Here is a 14,781-nt window from a genome sequence, read left to right on the forward strand (position 1 = left end):
GAGCTGAGCGTGGTTTTCGGTCCCGGGGGAGGAGGTGGGAGTGTGCGTTTGGCTTTACATGGAGCTGCCAGACTCTTCCAGGAGAGTTGCATTTGCTTCCCACACTCCCCAGCACTCAGCATGTTTGGAGTGTTTGTCTTGCTAAAGGCACCCTAGTAGGTGTGGAGTGGCATCATGCTGTGGATTTGATGTGTTTCCCTGATGACTCATGACGCCGAGCGTCTTTCTCCTGCTTATTTGCTATCTGTGGGTCTTTGGTGAGGTGCCCGTTCGTATCTTGTGCTGCCTCTTTTCTTCTTCTTGAGTTTAGAGAATTCTTTGTGCATTGTAGACACAAGTTTTCTGTTGGATCCTCCATCTGCAAATACTTCCTCCCAGACTGTGGCCTGTCTTTTCGTTGACTTACTGTCTTGCACAGAGTGAAAGTCCTTCGCTTTGATGAAGTCAGGTCTGTCACTCTTTTCTTCTGGGTTTATGCTTTTAATATGGCATCTAAGAACTCTTCACCTAACCCAGGGTCACAGAGATGTCCCCCTGTGTTTTCTTCTAGAAATTTTCTAGTTTTACATTTAAATCCATGATCTGCTTTGAATTAACTTTTGTGTACCATGTGAAGTGTAGGTGGAGCTTTGCTTTTTGCCTGTGGGTGTCAACCTGCATCATCTGAAAGGACTGTCTCTTCTCCACTGAGTGGCCTTTGCACCCTTGTCAAACATCAGTTGGCTGTGCCATGTGGGTCCATTCTGGACCTTCTCTTCTGTCAACTTTTGTGACCATTCTTTCACCAGCAGACACTCGTATTTATGAACAAACAGGAAACCTGTCAAGGTGAGAGATCAGGAAAATGAGTGAGGTGCCTGTGGGAGGCCACCCCTGGATTTCAGCCCCAGGGCGACTGGGGTATTTGACTTGCTGCTGCCCCTACCTCTCATGCAGACCTGTTTCAATTAACTGTGAATCTTGTTTTGATTTTAGAATTCTAAAATTAAACTAAAGACTAAATGAATTGAGTAAAGGCCTAACCTAAAACAAAAGCTTACTACGTTGTTCACAGACCCAGAGGCATAAGTTTAGCATGTGCTTATTAGATTTATCAAGTGGCTTTGCAGAGAAGAAAATAAATCTGTCAGAAAGGAAAGCCAGGTTCCCGTGTACACAGAGGAATTACTCTTTTCGATTCAGAAATGCTATTCTATTCTGCAATGATGTTTCTATTCTGAAATGCTACTCACCTAGGCGCGGTGGCTCATGTCTGTAATCCCAGCACTTTTGGAGGCCGAGGCGGGTGGATCACTTGAGGACAGGAGTTCGAGACCAGCCTGACCAACATGGTGAAATCCCATCTGTATTAAAAATACAAAAATTAGCCAGTCGTGGTGGTGTATGCCTATAGTCCCACCTACTCGGGAGGCTGAGGCATGAGAATCGCCTAAGGCCCTGGATTGGGAGGCAGAGGTTGTAGTGAGCCGAGATCGCATCACTGCACTCCAGCCTGGGCGACAGAGTGAGAGTCTGCCTTAAAAAAAAAAAAAAAAGCTACTCATGCAGGGGTGTATGAGGGCTGTTTGAGGGGTCACTTAGAGGTCAGCTTGTGGTTATTCTATAGGCAGCACCTCTTCAACCCCTGTGCCGGCCTGTCTGGAAAGTCCTGGCCTGTCCTACAGCTTCCAGGCTGGTGCGAGGGTTGGGAGGTGTGGACCATGTCCCGGGACTGTGACCAGGCCTAAGGGTCCTCCTGGCTTTCACACTTTAACATGGCTCTTCATCTTGTTCAGTGCCGCAGCCTCAGGTTGGTCGTAGAACTTCCATTTGAGAAAAGAAGACGGAGGATTGTAATCTCAGAGTGGTTCCGTATGAATGCAGAAGGGTGCACTTAGTTTTATTGAAGGAAAAAGAAAAAAGGAAGTCACAAAATAGCAGTTTAACGGAAAATTTGATTATTGAAAACACAGGTGCCACATGACACAGCTCCACCAGCTGTTTAAATCTTGCCTACTACTGTTGTGTTTTGGGGCAGATGGAGTAAAAAACGGTGAGCGGGAACGTCCATTTGTTTCCAGAGCACTTCATTGGAGGAGATTGTTTTAGAATTGACTCGAGCTGGGTGCAGTGGCTCACGCCTGTAATCCCAGCACTTTGGGAGGCCGCGGCTGGCAAATCACTTGAGGTCAGGAGTTCCAGACTGGCCAACATGGAGAAACATTTTCTCTACTAAAAATACAAAAATTTAGCCAGGGGTGGTGGTGGGCGCCTGTAGTCCCAGCTACTTGGGAGGCTGTGGCAGGAGGACCACTTGAGCCCAGCAGGCTGAGGTTGCAGTGAGCCGAGACTGCACCACTGCACTCCAGGCTGGGCGACACAGCGAGACTGCGTCTCAAAAGTAAAAAAATAAAAAATAAAAAAAAGAATTGACTCCATGCTTACTGACTGCTTTTGACCAATGTTCCCCCTGGTTCCTTCTGCTGCAGCCCTGCTCTGACACCATTAATGTTCATAAAACTGCTGTGGCACTTATTTGTGTATTTCACCTGGGTTAAGATGGTTTAAGAATTTTGTCTCAGTAGAACATGTTGTTCTCTGGGGACTCATCCTCTCTAAATTATCCCTCAAGACAGAAAATCTGTACAGTCAGAAAGCGGTTGAGGGCATGAAGCTTTTTTTCTGCCGTCTTCTTGCCTCTTTGGTCAGGCTTTCCCAAGCTCAACTCTGTTCTTTGGCATCCTGTGTTTGATTCCCAGCACAGAAGGCACTCAGTCAGTAGCTGGGTGGGCGCGTGGGTGAACAGACGGACACGTGAGTGGATGGATGGATGGACACATGAGTGGGTGGGTGGAGGCACGGTTAATGGATAGATGGAAGAGTAGCTGTCATGCACGAGGGATTGTTGAGCTTTCCATAGCTACTGAAACCCAGCTGCTGCCCCCGCACTTCTGCCCATTGGGACCTCACTGTTTATTTGGTCTTATTATTTATTTATTTATTTTTTGAGACAGAGTCTCCCTCTGTTGCCCAGGCTGGAGTGCAGTGGCGCCATCTCGGCTCACTGCAAGCTCCGCCTCCCGGGTTCACATCGTTCTCCTGCCTCAGCCTTCCGAGTAGCTGGCACTGCAGGCGCCCGCCACCACGCCCAGCTAATTTTTTATATTTTTAGTAGAGATGGGGTTTCACCGTGTTAGCCAGGATGGTCTCGATATCCTGACATCTTGATCCACCCACCTCGGCCTCCCAAAGAGCTAAGCCTACAATAGTAGTGTGAGCCACTATTATTTTATTTATTTATTTATTTTTGAGATGGAGTTTCACTCTTGTTGCCCAGGCTGGAGCGCGATGGCGCAATCTCAGCTCACTGCAACCTCCACCTCCTGGGTTCAAGTGATTCTCCAGTCTCAGCCTCCCGAGTAGCTGGGATTACAGCTGCATGCCACCACGCCTGGCTAATTTTTGTATTTTTAGTAGAGACAGGGTTTTGTCATATTGGTCAGGCTGGTCTCAAACTCCTGACCTCAGCTGATCTGCCCACCTTGGCCTCCCAAAGTGCTGGGATTACAGGTGTGAGCCACCGTGCCCGGCTTGTTTGGCCCTAAACATTTGATTAAAGCCTTAGGTTTTTGGGGTGATGGTAAAATGTGTGGGGTATTGAGACTGCATAATGCTGAAATTAGAGCTAGGACCCTTTTAAAAGGAAGGGGATTGCAGCTTTGTTGACTGGGATATGGAGATTGTGGTGTCACCCTTTTTCCTGTCTGAGGTTGCCGGAACTGGCTCTCCCCATCAGATGCCCGTGCTCAGCAGAGGCTGCTCTTCCAGCCAAACTGCAGGGATCATCTGGAGAGTCCCTCCCACGCAGCACTCGCTTCAGACGCTCGTTCGTGTTTTGATAATTTTGGTCAGCAGTGTATTGGAATAAGATTTTTTAAAACTATACAAGTAGTACATAAATACAAGTCTTAAGCAATTTTCCAACAATACATAGATAAAATATAAGACCCTCCTCGCCACTCCATCCTGCTCATCTCATCAAAGCTAACCACTTACAGTCATTTCATGTATATCTTTCTGAATTTTTTTCTTAGTGAATTTACATAAGTAACTGTACAGGTACAAATATAGATACACACAGAGATGAAAATGTAATTTTTTACACATCTTTAGAATCACGCTGTATGTGTTCTGTAGCTTTTTTCATAGACTGTTTCTTAGAAATTGAATAGCAATAGCAAATACAGAAGCAGCAACTCTCCTACCTGACATGTGCAACTGGGAGTTGGTGAATTGCTAAAATTGGTTAAGGCAGAAAGCCATAAAAACAAGATACACATGCCCTGAGCATTTTGTAAAACACAAGCCCATTGTCGTTCACCAGCCAGTGGGCCGCTGACCAGAGCCATTTCTTGACTGGGGTCCATTCCTTGGAATTCAAGTTGGTTTATCTCTCAGATCAGAAACTCCCCACAGGGAGGTCACATAGAGGTGGACTGAGAAGTCACAGAGGTAGACTGAGCTCACACACAGGTCACGGAGAGGTGGACTGAGGTCACACACAGGTCACAGAGAAGTGGACTGAGAGGTCACAGACAGGAGGACTTAGAGGTCACAGGTCATGGAAAGGTGGATTGAGGTCACATAGAGGTCATGAAAAGGTGGACTGAAGTTACAGAGATGTGGACTGAGGTCACACAGGTCATCTAGAGGTGGATTGAGGTCACACAGGTCACAGAAAGGTGGACTCAGAGGTCACGGGGAGGTGGACTGAGGTCACACAGAGGTCATCTAGAGGTGGATTGAGGTCACACAGTTAGTGGAGAGGTGGACTGAGGTCCCACAGAGGTCATGGGGAGGTGGACTGAGAGGTCATAGAGGTCACAGAGAGGTGGACTGAGTTCACACACAGGTCATGGGGAGGTGGACTGAGAGGTCACACAGAGATCACCTAGAGATAGATTGAGGTCACAGTTCACGGAGAGGTGGATTGAGAGGTCACAGAGGTCACGGGGAGGTGGACTGAGGTCCCACAGAGTTCATGTAGTGGTGGATTGAGGTTACATAGAGGTCACGGGGAGGTGGATTGAGGTCACACAGGTCACGGGGAGGTGGACTGAGAGATAACACAGAAGTCACGGGGAGGTGGACTGAGAGGTCACACAGAGGTCACGGGGAGATGGACTCAGAGGTCACACAGAGGTCACGGGGAGGTGGACTCAGAGGTCACGGAAAGGTAGACTGAGAGGTCATGGGGAGGAGGACTGAGAGCTTCTGCTCTGAGGGCCCAAAGTGGGAGGACTGCACAGAGCTGGGGCAGTGGAGAGAAGGGTGGCTGTCTGAGGGGACCCCAGGACAGTGGCTTTTACAGGAATGGGACATCAGCTTGTGCCAGGCCAGTCACCAAGGCAGGAGGGCACAGCACGTTTTCTGTACACAGCAGTTGTCCCTTGGAGTTTGAAGTGTGGTCAGGAGAGTAGCAGGATGTGCAGAGTCACCATTTGTTTGTCACCATGTCCTCCCACTGTCCTACGTGGGCTTGAGAGGCTGGGGTGGATGTTTGGCCAGGCCCCACCTGGCCTGGCTCAGCGCCTCTCTGTGTGCTGGCCCTTCCGTCCTTCTGTTGACTCACAGGCCTCAGCGTTCCTTCAAAACTCTTTTCCCAGGGCCACCACTGTGCGCTACAAAGGGCGGAACCTGCGGATCAAAGCGCCCATGTGCCGGGCCCTGAAGAAGCTCTGCGATCCGGATGGTAGGTGGATGGGCACTCCCAGGACCAGAGGCGGTACCCGTGGCGTTCCATTCAGTGGCGGGCAGGCTGAGCTACAGCGTCGCTGCCACAGCTGCTTTGTGTCTGACCCTGCTTAATCCCAGGGCTGCACATGGACCACTCTTGAACTTGAAGTGCTCCCAACGTCCACTCTGTCAAGTTGAGCTCAGAGCCATGGCAGCAGTCAGCAGAGTGGTCGGTGGTTGTCAGGATCGAGTCTCCTATGACCTCTCTGGACCAGTCTGTGGCCTTTGCAAACCCCTGAGCAGCCACATTGGAGTTTCTTCACCGGGGTTTCTCTACTGTCCTTGCCTTTGTTTGCAAGGTCATCTGCTCACAGCTGATTTCACTGGTTTTTCTGGCCAAGCGCTTGGTTTTCTACCTTAAGGTTGGCCTACACTAAACTTTCATGGTTCCTCTGCATTGCAGGCTTGAGTGATGAAGAGGACCAGAAGCCGGTGCGCCTGCCCCTGAAAGTCCCTATAGAGCTACAGCCACGGAACAACCACGCCTGGGCCCGCGTACAGAGCCTTGCCCAGAACCCGCGCCTCAGGTACCATGGCCTTTGTCCTGCAGAGGGGTCCCAACTGCTTGAGCAGGACTGGAAGCAGTGTGTGTGTTTCCCTCAAGGAACTTCCAGGAGAAGCAGGTCCACCCCCATGCTCTGTCATCACACAAGGACACGGCAGTCTGGAGGTGACTGGAGTCCAGGGAGCACTGGGCTGCACTCCTGTACCTGGGCAGGGATGGTGGAGGGGATGTCGCGGTGAGAAGAGGAACTGCAGAGCCTTCCTCTCGTCCCCCAATAAGGCCTATACTGTTCCTCTCCCATCCGCTTCTTGGAGACTCGTGGCTTGCGTATGCACAAGGTGCCACCGTGGAAATGGACCCTTTTCCATGGTACATTTTAAAAAATTGAGGTGCCGGGTTGCGGAGGCTCACACCTGTAATCCCAGCACTTTGGGAGGCCGAGGCGGGTGGATCACGGGGTCAGGAGTTTGAGACCAGCCTGGCCAAGATGGTAAAATCCCGTCTCTACTAAAAATACAAAAAAAATTAGACGGGCGTGGTGGTGGGCACCTGTAATCCCAGCTACTCGGGAGGCTGAGGCAGGAGAACCACTTGAACGTGGGAGGCAGAGGTTGCGGTGAGCCGAGATCGCGCCATTGCACTCCAGCCTGGGCTTCTTTTTTTTTTTTTTTCTGAGATGGAGTCTTGCTCTGTGGTCCAGGCTGGAGTGCAAATGGCACAATCTCAGCTCACTGCAACCTCTGTCTCCCAGGTTCAAGTGATTGTCCTGCATCAGCCTTCCGAGTAGCTGGGATTACAGGCGCCCGCCACCACACCTGGCTAATTTTTGTAGTAGAGACGGGTTTCACCATGTTGGCCAGGCTGGTCTTGAACTCCTGACCTCAGGTGATCCACCCACCTCGGCCTCCCAAAGTGTTGGGATTACAGGTGTGAGCCACCATGCCCGGCAAATTTAGCCATTTTTAAGTGTACAGTTCAGTGAGATTTAACACAATCACAGTGTTCTGTGGCCACCACCTCTGTCCAGCTCCAGAACATTTTCGTACGCTAGAAGAGGCCCCCGTGCACCTTAGCACTCACTCTTCGATGCTCACCTTCCCACGGCCGCTGGCACCTCCCAGTCCGCTTTGTGTCTCAGTGGACTTGCCTACTCTGGACATTTCATAGAAATGGAACCACACACAGAGGCCTCTGGGCCTGGCCTCTTTGACTGGGTGTGATGCGTTCGAGGTTCACCCATCATAGCATGCCAGTACTTCGTTCCTTCCGCTCGAATACTTTCCCCTCAGAATGTATTAACGCTGTCCATGCCCGCCCGCCCGCCCTGGAAGCCAGAAGGAGCTCGTAGACTAGGCAGAGGCTGTGCGCCAGCGCCCACATCCTGGCAGAGACCTTTTGCTGGCAAAGATGTTTCCTTTAGTTCCGTGTGAATCTCTGGCCATCACAGCTGGAAAGGCTGGTTTTTAGCCACAGGAGCCAAGGGCGCTGCAGACGCCCGCTCCCGGGTGCCCCTCCGGAGGTCCTTTGTCTCTTGGCGCCCTCTTGCTGTAAGCAGCCTCGGGGCTCTTCAGATGGTTCCCTTCCTGTTCCACGAGCCTCACTTCCTCCTGTCTTTCGTCTCTGTAGGATGATCGTGGAGCTGCATCGAAAGGTCTCCAGCCTCATCGAGTTCTTGAAGCAGAAGTGGGCGCTCCATGAGGTGCGAGTTGTATCCTTTTCCAGCTGCAGCAAACCCTCCAGGCTGCACTGCCTCTGCTGCCGGAGACGGACCTCGCCTCCCTGTGCCTGTCATCGTCATGGTCCCCATGGGCAGAACAGCTGTGCTGTGACATGGTGTACCTCTGGAACCATAACCTGGAGCTCCTTATTCCGTGGGTGTGGAGCCCCCTCTGTGGCCTTGCAGTGCTAGAACTCAGTCACAGCCAGCCCTCCACGATGGCAGTGGCCTGTGTCTGGCCCACAGGGTGTGGCCGGAGCATTCCTGCCAGCAGGTTGAGCAAAACAACCAAGGGTCAGCCCAGCCTTCTTCATGTCCATGGCTGGCTCCCGGCCCTGCCCACTCCCCACGTAGGCGTGGTGCATGTCAGGTGTGAATTTCCTGAAGGTACTAAGTGCCCAGGTCAGCACTGTTGGGTAGTGGTGTGAGGAAAGCCCCGGGTTGGGGGCATGATTTATACCGTGGGGGATGCCAGTGGGGAGCATGGCTCGTGTCTGCAGCCATGTGCCTGGTAAGCATCCGGACCTCAGTGCCAGCCAGCGTAGGCCTTCCTTGACAGGCACTCAGCGGAAGACACTCGAGGAGCGGCAGCTGCAGGACTCATGCTCTGCACTGACGCAGGAGAAGGTGACACTGCACTTGTTCCCAGGCGAGAACTGCACACTGACGCCGCTGCCGGGCGTGGCCCGCGTGGTGCACTCCAAGGCCTTCTGCACAGTGCACTGGCAGGAGGGTGGCCGGTGCAAGCAGAGTGCCAAGGACGCCCACGTGCTGCCCCCAGCCCAGATCCTGGGCATCCAGAGTGGGCAAGGCACCGCCCGGGGCCAGGTGAAATGCCCGCGGGGTGGAGCTGAGGGCAAGGGTGTGGGGCGGCCCCCTCCTGTGGCTGATGCCTCACAGAGCTCTGGAGAGAGTTCCCCGGAAAGCGCCCCCGGGGAGGGGGCCGCCCTAAGCTTGAGCAGCCCGGACGCTCCCGACAGGCCTCCTCCCAGGCACCAGGACACCGGGCCATGTCTTGAGAAGACCCCTGCAGAAGGCAGGGACAGTCCCACCCGGGAGCCAGGGGCCTTGCCGTGTGCCTGTGGCCAGCTCCCAGACCTGGAGGACGAGCTCTCGCTCCTAGACCCCTTGCCCCGCTACCTGAAGTCCTGTCAGGACCTCATTGTCCCCGAGCAGTGCCGTTGTGCGGACACACGGCCTGGGAGCGAGCAGCCCCCTCCAGGCGGGGTGACCTCCCCTGAGGTGCTGGCTCCTGTCAGCAAGGAGGCTGCTGACCTTGCTCCCACTGGCCCGTCCCCAAGGCCCGGCCCCGGGCTCCTGCTGGATGTTTGCACTAAAGACTTGGCAGATGCACCCGCAGAGGAGCTCCAGGAGAAGGGGAGCCCCGTGGAGCCTCCGCCGCCTCAGGGACAGCCTGCCGCCAGGCCCCCAAAGGAGGTCCCCGCCAGCCGGCTGGCCCAGCAGCTCCGTGAGGAGGGCTGGAACCTGCAGACCTCCGAAAGCCTCACGCTGGCCGAAGTCTACCTCATGATGGGCAAGCCCAGCAAGCTGCAGCTAGAGTACGACTGGCTGGGGCCCGGCCGCCAGGACCCCCGCCCCGGCTCCCCGCCCACCACCCTCCACAAGCAGCGCCTCCTCAGCTGCCTCCTGAAGCTCATTTCCACCGAGGTCAACCCCAAGCTGGTGAGTGGGTTGGAGCCCAGTCCCTCTGGCGGCCCAAGGGAAGCCAGGCCCAGCCTTGGAGTGCTCCCTGCTGGGTAGCTAGGGCCAGCATGGGTGGGGTCCAGATGAGAGAGACAGGGTCCTGTGGCAGGGGGCCAGGAGCCCGCAGGACGTCAAGGAACAGGGAGAGGCCGGGACCCAGATGATCTGGGAGACAGAGGCTCTCCACAGACCACGTTCCTCTCCCTCGCGGAGGGATCCTCAGGCTCTTGATGAGTGTCCCCACTTACGTGCACGGCTCCAGAAGTGCAGTGATGAGTGGCCTGGGTGCTCTTTTCTGTGTGGGGCGTGGGAGAAGACGGCCAACAGGCAGGCAGTACCTCGTGAGCCTCCTTGTGTTCCTGGGAGTCTGCCAAGCCCAAGCATGCAGCTGATGGGACAACTTGCACAGGACTGAGGGTGACAGAGTGAGGCCTGGAGCCGAGCTAGCCTTCTGGCTTATCTAATCACTGTTAACAGGTTTCCACTGAGGGAATGACGGGTGTCATTCTTGCTCTGGAACGACCATCCCAGCTGCTGTGCAGATGTGGCAAAGTCAGAGGCTGTCACAGAAGAGCAGGGATGTGGTGCCGCAGCAGAACAGTGGAGCTGGGGACCAGACAGGACGGTCCCTGCAGTGTGTGGGTGGTCCCTGAGCCTGAGGAAGGGTCCCTTACCACAGGGAGGCCAGTTGGTGGAGCCGACAGCGCACCCAGGAGTAATCATACCCCATACCCCCAAGTCCAATAGGATCTCCGGGTCCTAGAGGGCAAGGTCCACGGCAGGCCCGTGCTGAAACAGCCTGTTTAGGGGCTGGCAAGCTGCCGGACATGAGTGAGGGGCTCAAAGGATGGGCTGGGGCAGGAGCTGCAGGTCACTGTGGACCCCTTAGTGCTGTTTCATGGTCAGAATGTGTGTGAGGCTCACATGTCCCTATGCTGGGGGGACTTGGGACTCGGGCCCTCATGAGCCCCCACACACCTGCTGCTCCACACAGGCCGCCTTACAGCTTCTAAGTGATGCTCACTTCTGCCTGCATTCCCCATGCCTCCTGCTGGTTTTCCACTCCGGTCCCCGCCAGCCCGTGCAGGGCTTGCCCCGGAGAGTTGGTTCATCAACAGGTGGCAGGAATGTGCACATGTGCCTGGGGAGCATCATGGGGGCTGGGGGAAAGAAAGTTCTTGCAGGGGAGGTGGTGACTGAGCCCGAACCTCAGGCGCCTCTGAGGCCAAGCCTGAGGTGAAAGTGGCTCGGGGGTAGTGTGGTGGGGGGACACCAGGGTGGGTTAGCGGTGACCAGAAAGACAGTGCCTTTAGAAGGCTTTTCAGGTTTGGCTTTTGGTGGGCTCATGGGAGGGGCTGAGGAGAGACGTAGCGCCTGTGTTTGGGTGCCCCAGGGAAGGGGCCAGGGTAGGCTCCTGAGAGTTCAGGCAGCAGTTCTGGGACACAGAGCAGGTAGGAGTCCCACGTAGAAAGGCATTCCCATCCCCCGGGAGCTAGTTAGGGAGGCTGACTCTGGGTGGGCCTGGCAGACTGGACAGAACGCCAGGTGCAGCACCTGGCCCTGGGCTGTCTCTTGCCTGGTGGAGCTGTGACAAGCGCCCCAAAAGGCCCAAGCCCCAGAGATGAGATGCTGGAGGCTGCTGAGCTGCTGTCGCAGGTGGAAGGAGCAGCATAGGAAGGGTCATGCGGTGGGAGGGGTCCTGGGGAGAGGCCGGGGTATGGGGACTAGGGGCTGAAGGCTCTGGGTGAGCAGACGGGCAGGGCTGTGCTGAGAGCATGGGGTGGAGGGCTTTTAGTCCACAGGGAGGTTGCCCCAGGTGGAATGTGTGGGGTGTTCAGGAGAGTGAGGAGGAGGAGGAGAGCCGAGAGGCTGGGGTACTGGCCGAGTCTTCTCAGCGGTGGTGGCATTTCTGTGGTGAGCCAGGCGGGGACCCCAGGACTTGGCAGCAGGCTCTGCGGGCTGTGGCACGGGCCTGCAGATCCCCTGGGGTTGGGCTTCGTGGACCTGCACACCCCCTAAAGTTGGGCTTCATCCCTGCAGAGTGCTCTTTAGCTGTGCTTGTGTCTGATTCTAGAAAGTTGACCTGTATTTCCTTCCTCTGACTCACAAGCAGAGAGGCTGCTGCAGTCTCGTGCTGACTTTTTAATATAGCTTTGAGTTCTTGACACTTAACACTTGCCCTCCGGCACCTGTTCGCGCAGCCGATGCTGGCACTTCGGGCTGGTCCCCTCCCTCCCACCTCCGCCGTAGCACGGGGAAAGGTACTTGTGAGGAAGGCAGTGGTTTTCATTACTTACCTGACCAGTGACTTTTAACACTGGCAAGCTGCCGAGCGACCCTGGGGACACCGAGGCTGGGCGTCTCTGGCCCTGGCCTTTGCCGCCATGACACTGTGCTCTCTGAGCTCCATGGCGATCTCGCCTCCTACTCCAGGGCACGCAGTAGCCGCTTCTTGTGTGCTGAGTTTGGGTGTTGTTTGGCCCATTTCTGCCCCAGGCTCTGGAAGCAAACGCCGTCTCCACAGCCTCGGTGAGGCCCATCCAGGAGGAGCAGTCAGTGACGCCCCCGGGGAAGGTGGTGACCGTCAGCTCTCGCAGCCCCCGCTGCCCTCGGAACCAGGCTTCCCTCCGCAGCAGCAAGGCCTTCCCGCCCAGCTCGGCACCCTGCTCCTCAGGTGAGGCTGTGGCAGCCACATTCCCTGTGCCTGGGCTGCCCTGATGGCATCCTCTCAGGCTTCAGGGGCCGTGCCGAAGCTGAGGGCACAGGTGTGTCTAGGCCTGACCCCACTGTCCAGCTTGCCACAGTCCAGCTGACACGGTGAGGATACAGAATCACTGCCTCCTCATGGGGAGGGCGACGCCAGGGCTTGTCACGAAGGACTTGTGGGGTCCCGGGGTGTAGAAGCTGGCAAGAAGCCGGCCTTTGCCAGGCTGGTCACTTTGGGGTCTGCTTTATGGTGCCAGCAAAAGCCTCACTAATGTGCTGAGTTGGTTCAAAGTCCCTGAGAAGGTTGTTATTTTTCTGTTTTTCTTTACATGTAAAACCTCAGAATAGAGAATCCTTCAGTTAGGGGAGGTGCCAACAGGTGAACACAAGTCCCGGAAAGAACGATGGAACAGTCTGCCAGTCCCCAGTGTGCCCCTCTGCCAGCTGCATATAGGAAATAATTTAAATTCAGGGATCATAAATTGTGTTCCTGGTACATAAAACTCCAAGACAAGCACGACCAGTTTCCTGAGGCATCAGTTTCACTCCCTTTCAACCCATAGTATTTTTATAATAAAGCAGATTATCATGGTTAGGGTGGTAAATTTTTAAGTTTGAAAATGGTGAGTTTTAGACTGGGCATAGTGGCTCACACCTGTAATCCCAGCACTTTGGGAGGCCGAGGCAGGTGGATCATCTGAAGTCAGGAGTTCCAGACCAGCCTGGCCAACATGGTGAAACCCCGTCTCTAGTGAAAATACAAAAAATCAGCTACTCAGGAGGCTGAGGCAGGAGAATCACTTGAACCCGGAAGGTGGGGGTTGCAATAAACCAAAATAGAGCCAGTGCACTCCAGCTCAGGCTACAGAGCGAGACTTCATCTCAAAAAAAAAAAAAAAAAAAAAAAAAAAGGTGAGTTTTAAAGGTAAAATAAAGCCCAGAACAGTGACTCATGCCTATAATCCCAGCACCTTGGGAGACCAAGGCAAGAGGATCACTTGAAGCTAGGCTGGGCAACATAGCAAGACCTCATCTCTACAAAATATGAAGATAAAAAAAGTAGTTGAACGTTGTGGCTCATACCTGTGGTCCCAGCTATTTGGGAGGCTGAGGTGGGAGGATCACTTGAACCCAGGAGTTCAAGGCCGCACTGAGCCGTGATTGTGCCGCTGTATTCCAGCCTGGGTGACAGAGGGGGCCAGGTGAGGGGTCCTGTGAGAGGGGGCCAGTCCCTTGAATTTTATTTTTTTTGAGATGGAGTCTTGCTCCATCGCCCAGGCTGGAGTGCAGTGGTATGATCTCAGCTCACTGCAGGTTCCATGTTCTGAGTTCATGTGATGCTCCTGCCTCAGCCACCCGAGTAGTTGGGATTACAGGCATGTGCCACCACGCTTGGCTGATTTCTGTTTTTAGGAGAGACAGGGTTTTGCTATGTTGGCCAGGCTGGCCTACCGTGAATTCTCAGGGTGGTTTACAGCAGCCCTGACAATGATGAAGACATGTAGCAGGGTCCCACAAGACTAACTCGCTCATATTTCCTGTTCTTTTACCTGTGGGTCTGTTTTCTAAACACTCGAGATTTAGACCAGGGAGCAGCCAGCTATAGGCCTGCAGCCCAGATCCAGCCCACTGCTTGCTGTTTATAAATAAAGTTGTATTGGCACACAGCCATACTCATTTGTTCACAGGTTGTCTGTAGTTGCTATTGTGCTACAGTGCACGGCTGAGTTGCCCCAGAGACAATATGATCTACAGAGTGCACATTGGTTATCTGGCCCTTCACCGAGCAAGTTGACTGACTAGAGACCCTGAAGGCTCTTCTAGCCCTCGAACATCTTTGGTGTCTTATCTGCCTTTACTCCTGAGCACTGAGCGAAATGGTGAAGTGCTTTTGTCCTATCCAGGAGACCAGTGGTCTGCTCAAAATGGAAACAAGAATTTCAGCGAGAAGGATAGAAAATCAGTCTTTATATGGGACTGAGATAGAGGTCTCTCCTTTCAAGACAACCGAACGGGTTGCCGAGAGAATGCCTTTCTGACTTTCTTACCAACAGAATTCTGCGACCCTGGACCTGTTGCTAGGTGAATGCTGTCACATTGATTCTCTCCTCTCCACTGCCAGGTTTGAGAAACCCTCCAAGGCCCCTCTTGGTGCCTGGTCCCTCCGGCACGGGAAGCAATGACTCAGATGGCGGCCTTTTTGCTGTCCCGACAACCTTGCCACCCAACAGCCGACATGGGAAGCTCTTCTCTCCCAGTAAAGAAGCGGAGCTGACTTTCCGCCAGCATCTGAGCTCTATCAGCGTGAGTGTGTGGGGCGGGCCGCCCATGTGCGAGCGTCCCCGTGGTGTGGAGAGCGCACCTTCAGGTGCCG

The 14,781-nt window shown here is 54.2% G+C and overlaps 1 protein-coding gene across 22 annotated transcripts in view; it reads left to right on the plus strand.

Moving 5' to 3' along the window:
• CRAMP1 (cramped chromatin regulator homolog 1) overlaps positions 1-14,781 on the plus strand; it is a 65,894-nt gene that overhangs the window by 35,474 nt on the left and 15,639 nt on the right. For 21 of the 22 annotated variants that reach the window (XM_074028513.1, XM_045382387.2, XM_074028515.1 and 18 more), the window contains 6 exons: positions 5,646-5,731; positions 6,179-6,302; positions 7,907-7,988; positions 8,565-9,680; positions 12,198-12,375; positions 14,530-14,711. In XM_074028513.1, coding sequence (XP_073884614.1) covers positions 5,646-5,731; positions 6,179-6,302; positions 7,907-7,988; positions 8,565-9,680; positions 12,198-12,375; positions 14,530-14,711 — 1,768 coding nt within the window. Of the gene's footprint in view, positions 1-5,645; positions 5,732-6,178; positions 6,303-6,322; positions 6,446-7,906; positions 7,989-8,564; positions 9,681-12,197; positions 12,376-14,529; positions 14,712-14,781 lie in introns of those variants that run through there. The other variant, XM_074028519.1, reaches the window with a different exon arrangement.

This window comes from Macaca fascicularis, chromosome 20 (assembly GCF_037993035.2).
Source record: "Macaca fascicularis isolate 582-1 chromosome 20, T2T-MFA8v1.1".
Taxonomy (NCBI): domain Eukaryota; kingdom Metazoa; phylum Chordata; class Mammalia; order Primates; family Cercopithecidae; genus Macaca; species Macaca fascicularis.